This window comes from Hippocampus bargibanti, linkage group LG18, assembly GCF_051943395.1.
Source record: "Hippocampus bargibanti isolate YZ-2025 linkage group LG18, ASM5194339v1, whole genome shotgun sequence".
Lineage (NCBI taxonomy): Eukaryota > Metazoa > Chordata > Actinopteri > Syngnathiformes > Syngnathidae > Hippocampus > Hippocampus bargibanti.
The window spans coordinates 15,747,705-15,761,145 of NC_142751.1; the positions used below are offsets into that span (position 1 = coordinate 15,747,705).

General features: G+C 38.2%; 1 protein-coding gene across 10 annotated transcripts in view; it reads left to right on the forward strand.

Annotated features, from left to right (window-relative positions):
• cdk5rap2 (CDK5 regulatory subunit associated protein 2) overlaps positions 1 to 13,441 on the forward strand; it is a 43,102-nt gene that overhangs the window by 25,773 nt on the left and 3,888 nt on the right. For all 10 annotated transcript variants that reach the window (XM_089019668.1, XM_089019669.1, XM_089019670.1 and 7 more), the window contains 2 exons: positions 480 to 598; positions 1,130 to 1,348. In XM_089019668.1, the coding sequence (XP_088875794.1) occupies positions 480 to 598; positions 1,130 to 1,348 (338 nt within the window). The remainder of the gene's footprint in view (positions 1 to 479; positions 599 to 1,129; positions 1,349 to 13,441) is intronic.

The window sequence follows — 13,441 nt, forward strand, 5'->3', positions numbered from 1 at the left end:
GAGCTTGAAATGGGGGCGGCTGTACAAAATACAATACATATTGGTTTATATAGCGCTTGAACAACAGCTGACGCTGGAACAAAGCGCTAACATGGACAAAAGGAAGATGCTGCCCCCTTGTGCAAATGAAAAAAAACACATTGCCAGAGGCCATGGCCAGCGCTTTATCGGCACCCCAACGATCGTTATAATATTTTCAATGTCCGAATAAATTGGTGAATGAGTTAATGTGGAGCTGTCCTTCCAACCAGAAGCTAGCGACGTGAAACCACGCAATGTTTCCGTTGTCACCATGACGACACGCCGCCAGTACAATTTGCTGCTGCGCTCATCCGTTTTGCTGACCGCCATTGAAATCCCAAACCTGCGCTGTCGCTTACATTTCACTCCTCTCCCTTTCGCTTGCACCAAACGCGAACGTCTTGTTGGTTGAAAAAGAAAACAGATATTTGTATTTATTTATTTATTTCCCCCCTCAGTTTGCAGCGTGAGGTGAAACTACAGCGGCAACACGTCACCGACTCGCAGCGTCTCCTGCAGTCGCTGCGCGTGGAGCTGCAAGTTCGGGAGAAAATGGAAACGGCGGCGCTCAGTCAAGGTTGCTTTCTTCGACTCACTCCCGTCGCAACACGTTAGACCACGTTGAAAGGACAGCCGACACCATTTTTTCACATCAGAAAAACGTTTTAATAGCATCTAAAATAGCCAAAACTGCGTGTTTTGGCTGATAGTTTTAGTCAAATGTAAAACACCAATAAAAAGGACTTCAAGTGTCCCAAAACTGCCACAAAATGAGCTCGCAGATGGCGAGTTTGAGAAAGTCCCCCCAAAAAAAGAAAAGTCCCCCCAAAAAAAGTACCCAAAATGCATTGTGTGTGGCTTTTTCGGTCAGGGGCGTTCCCTCCTTGACGTCCCTTCGGTCATCGTCATCAACTGGAAAACAAGACGTCCAAATATTCAGCGTGAGTCTTAAAACGTAAAACATAGCCACATGCGGTGGAATCTTGATAAAATACACTCAACAGAAGTCATTTGACGAATTATGGACGCAACTTGTCCGCAGGTGTCGGTTGTCCTTTAATGACTGAGAGAAAACGAGTTCAACGGTGACGCTCCTTCTTTCCCAAAGGCGTTTGCACGACAGCGGATCCCGCCTCTGTTCCCTTGAGCAATGGCACGGCGACCGTGGACCTCTCCGAGCTGTTGTCGGAGATCCGCCACCTGCGTACGCAGCTGGAAAAGAGCATCCGCACCAACACGACCCTTCGGCAGAGGCTGGAGGAGCAACTGTGGCGAGGAGGCGCTCGCGCCAAAAGCATCAACATCAACTACCGGGTCTCCTCGGCAGGTAACTGCACGACCGCCTTCTTTGGCCTCCAATTCAGGCAGAGCAGATGCATTCGGCAGCAGCAGGATTCACCACATTTTTACACTTGCGCTGAAACACTTTACGCCTAAAAACGCCTTACTAGACATGGTCGTTTTTTTCGGCTAAAAACGCCTTACTAGACATGGTCATTTTTTTCGGGCAAAAAATGCCTTACCATACATGGTGGTTTTTTTTGGCTAAAAACGCCTTACTATACATGGTTGTTTTTTCGGCTAAAAACGCCTTACTATACATGGTCGTTTTTTTTGCGCTAAAAACACCTTACTATACATGGTCGTTTTTTTCGGCTAAAAACGCCTTACTATACATGGTCGTTTTTTCGGCTAAAAACGCCTTACTATAAGTGGTCGTTTTTTTCGGCTAAAAACGCCTTACTATAAGTGGTCGTTTTTTTCGGCTGAAAACGCCTTACTATACATGGTCATTTTTTTCGGCTAAAAACGCCTTACTATACATGGTCGTTTTTTTGCGCTAAAAACGCCTTACTATACATGGTCGTTTTTTCAGCTAAAAACGCCTTACTATACATGGTCGTTTTTTTGCGCTAAAAACGCCTTACTATAAGTGGTCGTTTTTTTCGGCTAAAAACGCCTTACTATACATGGTCGTTTTTTTGCGCTAAAAACGCCTTACTATACATGGTCGTTTTTTCAGCTAAAAATGCCTTACATGGTAATTTTTTTCGGCTAAAAACGCCTTACTATAAGTGGTCGTTTTTTTCGGCTAAAAACGCCTTACTATACATGGTCATTTTTTTCGGCTAAAAACGCCTTACTATACATGGTCGTTTTTTTCGGCTAAAAACGCCTTACTATACATGGTCATTTTTTTCGGCTAAAAACGCCTTACTATAAGTGGTCATTTTTTTCGGCTAAAAACGCCTTACTATACATGGTCGTTTTTTCGGCCTAAAAACGCCTTACTATACATGGTCGTTTTTTTGCGTTAAAAACGCCTTACTATACATGGTCGTTTTTTCAGCTAAAAACGCCTTACTATACATGGTCGTTTTTTTGCGCTAAAAACGCCTTACTATAAGTGGTCGTTTTTTTCGGCTAAAAACGCCTTACTATACATGGTCGTTTTTTTGCGCTAAAAACGCCTTACTATACATGGTCGTTTTTTCAGCTAAAAATGCCTTACATGGTAATTTTTTTCGGCTAAAAACGCCTTACTATAAGTGGTCGTTTTTTTCGGCTAAAAACGCCTTACTATACATGGTCATTTTTTTCGGCTAAAAACGCCTTACTATACATGGTCGTTTTTTTCGGCTAAAAACGCCTTACTATACATGGTCATTTTTTTCGGCTAAAAACGCCTTACTATAAGTGGTCGTTTTTTTCGGCTAAAAACACCTTACTATACATGGTCATTTTTTTCGGCTAAAAACGCCTTACTATACATGGTCGTTTTTTTGCGCTAAAAACGCCTTACTATACATGGTCGTTTTTTCGGCTAAAAACGCCTTACTATAAGTGGTCGTTTTTTTCGGCTAAAAACGCCTTACTATACATGGTCGTTTTTTTGCGCTAAAAACGCCTTACTATATATGGTCGTTTTTTCAGCTAAAAATGCCTTACTATACATGGTCATTTTTTTCGGCTAAAAACGCCTTACTATAAGTGGTCGTTTTTTTCGGCTAAAAACGCCTTACTATACATGGTCGTTTTTTTCGGCTAAAAACGCCTTACTATAAGTGGTCGTTTTTTTCGGCTAAAAACGCCTTACTATACATGGTCTTTTTTTTTCGGCTAAAAACGCCTTACTATAAGTGGTCGTTTTTTTTTTTTCGGCTAAAAACGGCTTAATACATGGTCGTTTTTTTGCGCTAAAAACGCCTTACTATACATGGTCATTTTTTTCGGCTAAAAACGGCTTACTATACATGGTCGTTTTTTTGCGCTAAAAACGCCTTACTATACATGGTCGTTTTTTCGGCTAAAAACGCCTTACTATAAGTGGTCGTTTTTTTTCGGCTAAAAACGCCTTACTATAAGTGGTCGTTTTTTTCAGCTAAAAACGCCTTACTATACATGGTCATTTTTTTCGGCTAAAAACGCCTTACTATAAGTGGTCGTTTTTTTCGGCTAAAAACGCCTTACTATACATGGTCATTTTTTTGCGCTAAAAACGCCTTACTATACATGGTCGTTTTTTCGGCTAAAAACGCCTTACTATAAGTGGTCGTTTTTTTTCGGCTAAAAACGCCTTACTATAAGTGGTCGTTTTTTTCAGCTAAAAACGCCTTACTATACATGGTCATTTTTTTCGGCTAAAAACGCCTTACTATAAGTGGTCGTTTTTTTCGGCTAAAAACGCCTTACTATACATGGTCATTTTTTTCGGCTAAAAACGCCTTACTATACATGGTCGTTTTTTCAGCTAAAAATGCCTTACTATACATGGTCGTTTTTTCGGCTAAAAACGCCTTACTATAAGTGGTCGTTTTTTTCGGCTAAAAACGCCTTACTATACATGGTCGTTTTTTTGCGCTAAAAACGCCTTACTATACATGGTCGTTTTTTTCGGCTAAAAACGCCTTACTATACATGGTCATTTTTTTCGGCTAAAAACGCCTTACTATACATGGTCATTTTTTTCGGCTAAAAACGCCTTACTATACATGGTCGTTTTTTTCGGCTAAAAACGCCTTACTATACATGGTCATTTTTTTCGGCTAAAAACGCCTTACTATAAGTGGTCGTTTTTTTCGGCTAAAAACACCTTACTATACATGGTCATTTTTTTCGGCTAAAAACGCCTTACTATACATGGTCGTTTTTTTGCGCTAAAAACGCCTTACTATACATGGTCGTTTTTTCGGCTAAAAACGCCTTACTATAAGTGGTCGTTTTTTTCGGCTAAAAACGCCTTACTATAAGTGGTCGTTTTTTATGGCTAAAAACGCCTTACTATACATGGTCATTTTTTTCGGCTAAAAACGCCTTACTATAAGTGGTCGTTTTTTTCGGCTAAAAACGGCTTACGAAACATGGTCATTTTTTCCGGCTAAAAACGCCTTACTATACATGGTCGTTTTTTTCGGCTAAAAACGCCTTACTATACATGGTCATTTTTTTCGGCTAAAAACGCCTTACTATACATGGTGGTTTTTTCGGGTAAAAACACCTTACTAACCATGGTCGTTTTTTTCGGCTAAAAACGCCTTACTATAAGTGGTCGTTTTTTTCGGCTAAAAACGCCTTACTATAAGTGGTCGTTTTTTTCGGCTAAAAACGCCTTACTATACATGGTCATTTTTTTCGGCTAAAAACGCCTTACTATAAGTGGTCGTTTTTTTCGGCTAAAAACGCCTTACTATAAGTGGTCGTTTTTTTCGGCTAAAAACGCCTTACTATACGTGGTCGTTTTTTTCGGCTAAAAACGCCTTACTATACATGGTCGTTTTTTTCGGCTAAAAACGCCTTACTATACATGGTCGTTTTTTTCGGCTAAAAACGCCTTACTATAAGTGGTCGTTTTTTTCGGCTAAAAACGCCTTACTATACGTGGTCGTTTTTTTCGGCTAAAAACGCCTTACTATACATGGTCGTTTTTTCGGCTAAAAACGCCTTACTATAAGTGGTCGTTTTTTTCGGCTAAAAACGCCTTACTATAAGTGGTCGTTTTTTTCGGCTAAAAACGCCTTACTATACATGGTCATTTTTTTCGGCTAAAAACGCCTTACTATACATGGTCGTTTTTTCGGCTAAAAACGCCTTACTATAAGTGGTCGTTTTTTTCGGCTAAAAACGCCTTACTATAAGTGGTCGTTTTTTTCGGCTAAAAACGCCTTACTATACATGGTCATTTTTTTCGGCTAAAAACGCCTTACTATAAGTGGTCGTTTTTTTCGGCTAAAAACGCCTTACTATAAGTGGTCGTTTTTTTCGGCTAAAAACGCCTTACTATAAGTGGTTGTTTTTTTCGGCTAAAAACGCCTTACTATACATGGTCATTTTTTTCGGCTAAAAACGCCTTACTATAAGTAGTCGTTTTTTTCGGCTAAAAACGCCTTACTATAAGTGGTCGTTTTTTTCGGCTAAAAACGCCTTACTATAAGTGGTCGTTTTTTTCGGCTAAAAACGCCTTACTATAAGTGGTCGTTTTTTTCGGCTAAAAACGCCTTACTATACATGGTCGTTTTTTCGGCTAAAAACGCCTTACTATAAGTGGTCGTTTTTTCGGCTAAAAACGCCTTACTATACATGGTCATTTTTTTCGGCTAAAAACGCCTTACTATACATGGTGGTTTTTTCGGGTAAAAACACCTTACTAACCATGGTCGTTTTTTTCGGCCTAAAAACGCCTTACTATACATGGTCGTTTTTTTGCGTTAAAAACGCCTTACTAACCATGGTCGTTTTTTCAGCTAAAACGCCTTACTATACATGGTCGTTTTTTTGCGCTAAAAACGCCTTACTATACATGGTCGTTTTTTCAGCTAAAAATGCCTTACTATACATGGTCATTTTTTTCGGCTAAAAACGCCTTACTATACATGGTCGTTTTTTTCGGCTAAAAACGCCTTACTATACATGGTCGTTTTTTTCGGCTAAAAACGCCTTACTATACATGGTCGTTTTTTTCGGCTAAAAACGCCTTACTATAAGTGGTCGTTTTTTTCGGCTAAAAACGCCTTACTATAAGTGGTCGTTTTTTTTCGGCTAAAAACGCCTTAAAAACTATACATGGTCGTTTTTTTGCGCTAAAAACGCCTTACTATACATGGTCGTTTTTTCAGCTAAAAATGCCTTACTATACATGGTCATTTTTTTCGGCTAAAAACGCCTTACTATACATGGTCGTTTTTTTCGGCTAAAAACGCCTTACTATACATGGTCGTTTTTTTCGGCTAAAAACGCCTTACTATACATGGTCGTTTTTTTCGGCTAAAAACGCCTTACTATAAGTGGTCGTTTTTTTCGGCTAAAAACGCCTTACTATAAGTGGTCGTTTTTTTCGGCTAAAAACGCCTTACTATACATGGTCATTTTTTTCGGCTAAAAACGCCTTACTATACATGGTGGTTTTTTCGGGTAAAAACACCTTACTAACCATGGTCGTTTTTTTCGGCCTAAAAACGCCTTACTATACATGGTTGTTTTTTTGCGTTAAAAACGCCTTACTAACCATGGTCGTTTTTTCAGCTAAAAACGCCTTACTATACATGGTCGTTTTTTTGCGCTAAAAACGCCTTACTATACATGGTCGTTTTTTCAGCTAAAAATGCCTTACTATACATGGTCATTTTTTTCGGCTAAAAACGCCTTACTATACATGGTCGTTTTTTTCGGCTAAAAACGCCTTACTATACATGGTCATTTTTTTCGGCTAAAAACGCCTTACTATACATGGTCATTTTTTTCGGCTAAAAACGCCTTACTATACATGGTCGTTTTTTTCGGCTAAAAACGCCTTACTATAAGTGGTCGTTTTTTTCGGCTAAAAACGCCTTACTATACATGGTCGTTTTTTTGCGCTAAAAACGCCTTACTATACATGGTCGTTTTTTCAGCTAAAAATGCCTTACTATAAGTGGTCGTTTTTTTCGGCTAAAAACGCCTTACTATAAGTGGTCGTTTTTTTCGGCTAAAAACGCCTTACTATACATGGTCATTTTTTTCGGCTAAAAACGCCTTACTATACATGGTCATTTTTTTCGGCTAAAAACGCCTTACTATACATGGTCGTTTTTTTCGGCTAAAAACGCCTTACTATAAGTGGTCGTTTTTTTCGGCTAAAAACGCCTTACTATACATGGTCGTTTTTTTGCGCTAAAAACGCCTTACTATACATGGTCGTTTTTTCAGCTAAAAACGCCTTACTATAAGTGGTCGTTTTTTTCGGCTAAAAACGCCTTACTATAAGTGGTCGTTTTTTTCGGCTAAAAACGCCTTACTATACATGGTCATTTTTTTCGGCTAAAAACGCCTTACTATACATGGTCGTTTTTTCGGCTAAAAACGCCTTACTATAAGTGGTCGTTTTTTTCGGCTAAAAACGCCTTACTATAAGTGGTCGTTTTTTTCGGCTAAAAACGCCTTACTATACATGGTCATTTTTTTCGGCTAAAAACGCCTTACTATAAGTGGTCGTTTTTTTCGGCTAAAAACGCCTTACTATAAGTGGTCGTTTTTTTCGGCTAAAAACGCCTTACTATAAGTGGTTGTTTTTTTCGGCTAAAAACGCCTTACTATACATGGTCATTTTTTTCGGCTAAAAACGCCTTACTATAAGTAGTCGTTTTTTTCGGCTAAAAACGCCTTACTATAAGTGGTCGTTTTTTTCGGCTAAAAACGCCTTACTATAAGTGGTCGTTTTTTTCGGCTAAAAACGCCTTACTATAAGTGGTCGTTTTTTTCGGCTAAAAACGCCTTACTATACATGGTCGTTTTTTCGGCTAAAAACGCCTTACTATAAGTGGTCGTTTTTTCGGCTAAAAACGCCTTACTATACATGGTCATTTTTTTCGGCTAAAAACGCCTTACTATACATGGTGGTTTTTTCGGGTAAAAACACCTTACTAACCATGGTCGTTTTTTTCGGCCTAAAAACGCCTTACTATACATGGTCGTTTTTTTGCGTTAAAAACGCCTTACTAACCATGGTCGTTTTTTCAGCTAAAAACGCCTTACTATACATGGTCGTTTTTTTGCGCTAAAAACGCCTTACTATACATGGTCGTTTTTTCAGCTAAAAATGCCTTACTATACATGGTCATTTTTTTCGGCTAAAAACGCCTTACTATACATGGTCGTTTTTTTCGGCTAAAAACGCCTTACTATACATGGTCGTTTTTTTCGGCTAAAAACGCCTTACTATACATGGTCGTTTTTTTCGGCTAAAAACGCCTTACTATAAGTGGTCGTTTTTTTCGGCTAAAAACGCCTTACTATAAGTGGTCGTTTTTTTCGGCTAAAAACGCCTTACTATACATGGTCATTTTTTTCGGCTAAAAACGCCTTACTATACATGGTGGTTTTTTCGGGTAAAAACACCTTACTAACCATGGTCGTTTTTTTCGGCCTAAAAACGCCTTACTATACATGGTTGTTTTTTTGCGTTAAAAACGCCTTACTAACCATGGTCGTTTTTTCAGCTAAAAACGCCTTACTATACATGGTCGTTTTTTTGCGCTAAAAACGCCTTACTATACATGGTCGTTTTTTCAGCTAAAAATGCCTTACTATACATGGTCATTTTTTTCGGCTAAAAACGCCTTACTATACATGGTCGTTTTTTTCGGCTAAAAACGCCTTACTATACATGGTCATTTTTTTCGGCTAAAAACGCCTTACTATACATGGTCATTTTTTTCGGCTAAAAACGCCTTACTATACATGGTCGTTTTTTTCGGCTAAAAACGCCTTACTATAAGTGGTCGTTTTTTTCGGCTAAAAACGCCTTACTATACATGGTCGTTTTTTTGCGCTAAAAACGCCTTACTATACATGGTCGTTTTTTCAGCTAAAAATGCCTTACTATACATGGTCATTTTTTTCGGCTAAAAACGCCTTACTATACATGGTCATTTTTTTCGGCTAAAAACGCCTTACTATAAGTGGTCGTTTTTTTCGGCTAAAAACGCCTTACTATAAGTGGTCGTTTTTTTCGGCTAAAAACGCCTTACTATACATGGTCATTTTTTTCGGCTAAAAACGCCTTACTATAAGTGGTCGTTTTTTTCGGCTAAAAACGGCTTACGAAACATGGTCATTTTTTCCAGCTAAAAACGCCTTACTATACATGGTCGTTTTTTTCAGCTAAAAACGCCTTACTATACATGGTCATTTTTTTCGGCTAAAAACGCCTTACTATACATGGTGGTTTTTTCGAGTAAAAACACCTTACTAACCATGGTCGTTTTTTTCGGCTAAAAACGCCTTACTATACATGGTCGTTTTTTTCGGCTAAAAACGCCTTACTATAAGTGGTCGTTTTTTTCGGCTAAAAACGCCTTACTATAAGTGGTCGTTTTTTTTCGGCTAAAAACGCCTTACTATACATGGTCGTTTTTTCGGCTAAAAACGCCTTACTATAAGTGGTCGTTTTTTTCGGCTAAAAACGCCTTACTATAAGTGGTTGTTTTTTTCGGCTAAAAACGCCTTACTATACATGGTCATTTTTTTCGGCTAAAAACGCCTTACTATAAGTGGTCGTTTTTTTCGGCTAAAAACGCCTTACTATACATGGTCGTTTTTTTCGGCTAAAAACACCTTACTATACATGGTCGTTTTTTTGCGCTAAAAACACCTTACTATACATGGTCGTTTTTTTGCGCTAAAAACGCCTTACTAACCATGGTCGTTTTTTTCGGCCTAAAAACGCCTTACTATACATGGTCGTTTTTTTGCGCTAAAAACACCTTACTATACATGGTCGTTTTTTCAGCTAAAAATGCCTTACTATACATGGTCGTTTTTTCGGCTAAAAACGCCTTACTATACATGGTCGTTTTTTCAGCTAAAAACGCCTTACTAACCATGGTCATTTTTTTCGGCTAAAAACGCCTTACTATAAGTGGTCGTTTTTTTCGGCTAAAAACGCCTTACTATACATGGTCATTTTTTTCGGCTAAAAACGCCTTACTATACATGGTCGTTTTTTTCGGCTAAAAACGCCTTACTATACATGGTGGTTTTTTCGGGTAAAAACGCCTTACTATACATGGTCGTTTTTTTCGGCTAAAAACGCCTTACTATACATGGTCGTTTTTTTGCGCTAAAAACGCCTTACTATACATGGTGGTTTTTTCGGGTAAAAACACCTTACTAACCATGGTCGTTTTTTTCGGCTAAAAACGCCTTACTATACATGGTCGTTTTTTCGGCTAAAAACGCCTTACTATACATGGTCGTTTTTTTTCGGCTAAAAACGCCTTACTATAAGTGGTCGTTTTTTTCGGCTAAAAACGCCTTACTATAAGTGGTCGTTTTTTTCGGCTAAAAACGCCTTACTATACATGGTCGTTTTTTCGGCTAAAAACGCCTTACTATAAGTGGTCGTTTTTTTCGGCTAAAAACGCCTTACTATAAGTGGTTGTTTTTTTCGGCTAAAAACGCCTTACTATACATGGTCATTTTTTTCGGCTAAAAACGCCTTACTATAAGTGGTCGTTTTTTTCGGCTAAAAACGCCTTACTATACATGGTCGTTTTTTTCGGCTAAAAACACCTTACTATACATGGTCGTTTTTTTGCGCTAAAAACACCTTACTATACATGGTCGTTTTTTTGCGCTAAAAACGCCTTACTAACCATGGTCGTTTTTTTCGGCCTAAAAACGCCTTACTATACATGGTCGTTTTTTTGCGCTAAAAACACCTTACTATACATGGACGTTTTTTCAGCTAAAAACGCCTTACTATAAGTGGTCGTTTTTTTCGGCTAAAAACGCCTTACTATAAGTGGTCGTTTTTTTCGGCTAAAAACGCCTTACTATAAGTGGTCGTTTTTTTCGGCTAAAAACGCCTTACTATAAGTGGTCGTTTTTTTTCGGCTAAAAACGCCTTACTATACATGGTCATTTTTTCCGGCTAAAAACGCCTTACTATAAGTGGTCGTTTTTTTCGGCTAAAAACGCCTTACTATAAGTGGTCGTTTTTTTCGGCTAAAAACGCCTTACTATACGTGGTCATTTTTTTCGGCTAAAAACGCCTTACTATAAGTGGTCGTTTTTTTCGGCTAAAAACACCTTACTATACATGGTCATTTTTTTCGGCTAAAAACGCCTTACTATAAGTGGTCGTTTTTTTCGGCTAAAAACGCCTTACTATACATGGTCATTTTTTTCGGCTAAAAACGCCTTACTATAAGTGGTCGTTTTTTTCGGCTAAAAACGCCTTACTATACATGGTCATTTTTTTCGGCTAAAAACGCCTTACTATAAGTGGTCGTTTTTTTCGGCTAAAAACGCCTTACTATACATGGTCATTTTTTTCGGCTAAAAACGCCTTACTATAAGTGGTCATTTTTTTCGGCTAAATACGCCTTACTATAAGTGGTCGTTTTTTTCGGCTAAAAACGCCTTACTATCCATGGTCGTTTTTTCGGCTAAAAACGCCTTACTAACCATGGTCGTTTTTTTCGGCCTAAAAACGCCTTACTATAAGTGGTCGTTTTTTCGGGCAAAAAATGCCTTACTATAAGTGGTCGTTTTTTTCGGCTAAAAACGCCTTACTATAAGTGGTCGTTTTTTTCGGCTAAAAACGCCTTACTATACATGGTCGTTTTTTTGCGTTAAAAACGCCTTACTAACCATGGTCGTTTTTTCAGCTAAAAACGCCTTACTATACATGGTCGTTTTTTTGCGCTAAAAACGCCTTACTATACATGGTCGTTTTTTCAGCTAAAAATGCCTTACTATACATGGTCATTTTTTTCGGCTAAAAACGCCTTACTATACATGGTCGTTTTTTTCGGCTAAAAACGCCTTACTATACATGGTCGTTTTTTTCGGCTAAAAACGCCTTACTATACATGGTCGTTTTTTTCGGCTAAAAACGCCTTACTATAAGTGGTCGTTTTTTTTCGGCTAAAAACGCCTTACTATAAGTGGTCGTTTTTTTCGGCTAAAAACGCCTTACTATACATGGTCATTTTTTTCGGCTAAAAACGCCTTACTATACATGGTGGTTTTTTCGGGTAAAAACACCTTACTAACCATGGTCGTTTTTTTCGGCCTAAAAACGCCTTACTATACATGGTTGTTTTTTTGCGTTAAAAACGCCTTACTAACCATGGTCGTTTTTTCAGCTAAAAACGCCTTACTATACATGGTCGTTTTTTTGCGCTAAAAACGCCTTACTATACATGGTCGTTTTTTCAGCTAAAAATGCCTTACTATACATGGTCATTTTTTTCGGCTAAAAACGCCTTACTATACATGGTCGTTTTTTTCGGCTAAAAACGCCTTACTATACATGGTCATTTTTTTCGGCTAAAAACGCCTTACTATACATGGTCATTTTTTTCGGCTAAAAACGCCTTACTATACATGGTCGTTTTTTTCGGCTAAAAACGCCTTACTATAAGTGGTCGTTTTTTTCGGCTAAAAACGCCTTACTATACATGGTCGTTTTTTTGCGCTAAAAACGCCTTACTATACATGGTCGTTTTTTCAGCTAAAAATGCCTTACTATACATGGTCATTTTTTTCGGCTAAAAACGCCTTACTATACATGGTCATTTTTTTCGGCTAAAAACGCCTTACTATAAGTGGTCGTTTTTTTCGGCTAAAAACGCCTTACTATAAGTGGTCGTTTTTTTCGGCTAAAAACGCCTTACTATACATGGTCATTTTTTTCGGCTAAAAACGCCTTACTATAAGTGGTCGTTTTTTTCGGCTAAAAACGGCTTACGAAACATGGTCATTTTTTCCAGCTAAAAACGCCTTACTATACATGGTCGTTTTTTTCAGCTAAAAACGCCTTACTATACATGGTCATTTTTTTCGGCTAAAAACGCCTTACTATACATGGTGGTTTTTTCGAGTAAAAACACCTTACTAACCATGGTCGTTTTTTTCGGCTAAAAACGCCTTACTATACATGGTCGTTTTTTTCGGCTAAAAACGCCTTACTATAAGTGGTCGTTTTTTTCGGCTAAAAACGCCTTACTATAAGTGGTCGTTTTTTTTCGGCTAAAAACGCCTTACTATACATGGTCGTTTTTTCGGCTAAAAACGCCTTACTATAAGTGGTCGTTTTTTTCGGCTAAAAACGCCTTACTATAAGTGGTTGTTTTTTTCGGCTAAAAACGCCTTACTATACATGGTCATTTTTTTCGGCTAAAAACGCCTTACTATAAGTGGTCGTTTTTTTCGGCTAAAAACGCCTTACTATACATGGTCGTTTTTTTCGGCTAAAAACACCTTACTATACATGGTCGTTTTTTTGCGCTAAAAACACCTTACTATACATGGTCGTTTTTTTGCGCTAAAAACGCCTTACTAACCATGGTCGTTTTTTTCGGCCTAAAAACGCCTTACTATACATGGTCGTTTTTTTGCGCTAAAAACACCTTACTATACATGGTCGTTTTTTCAGCTA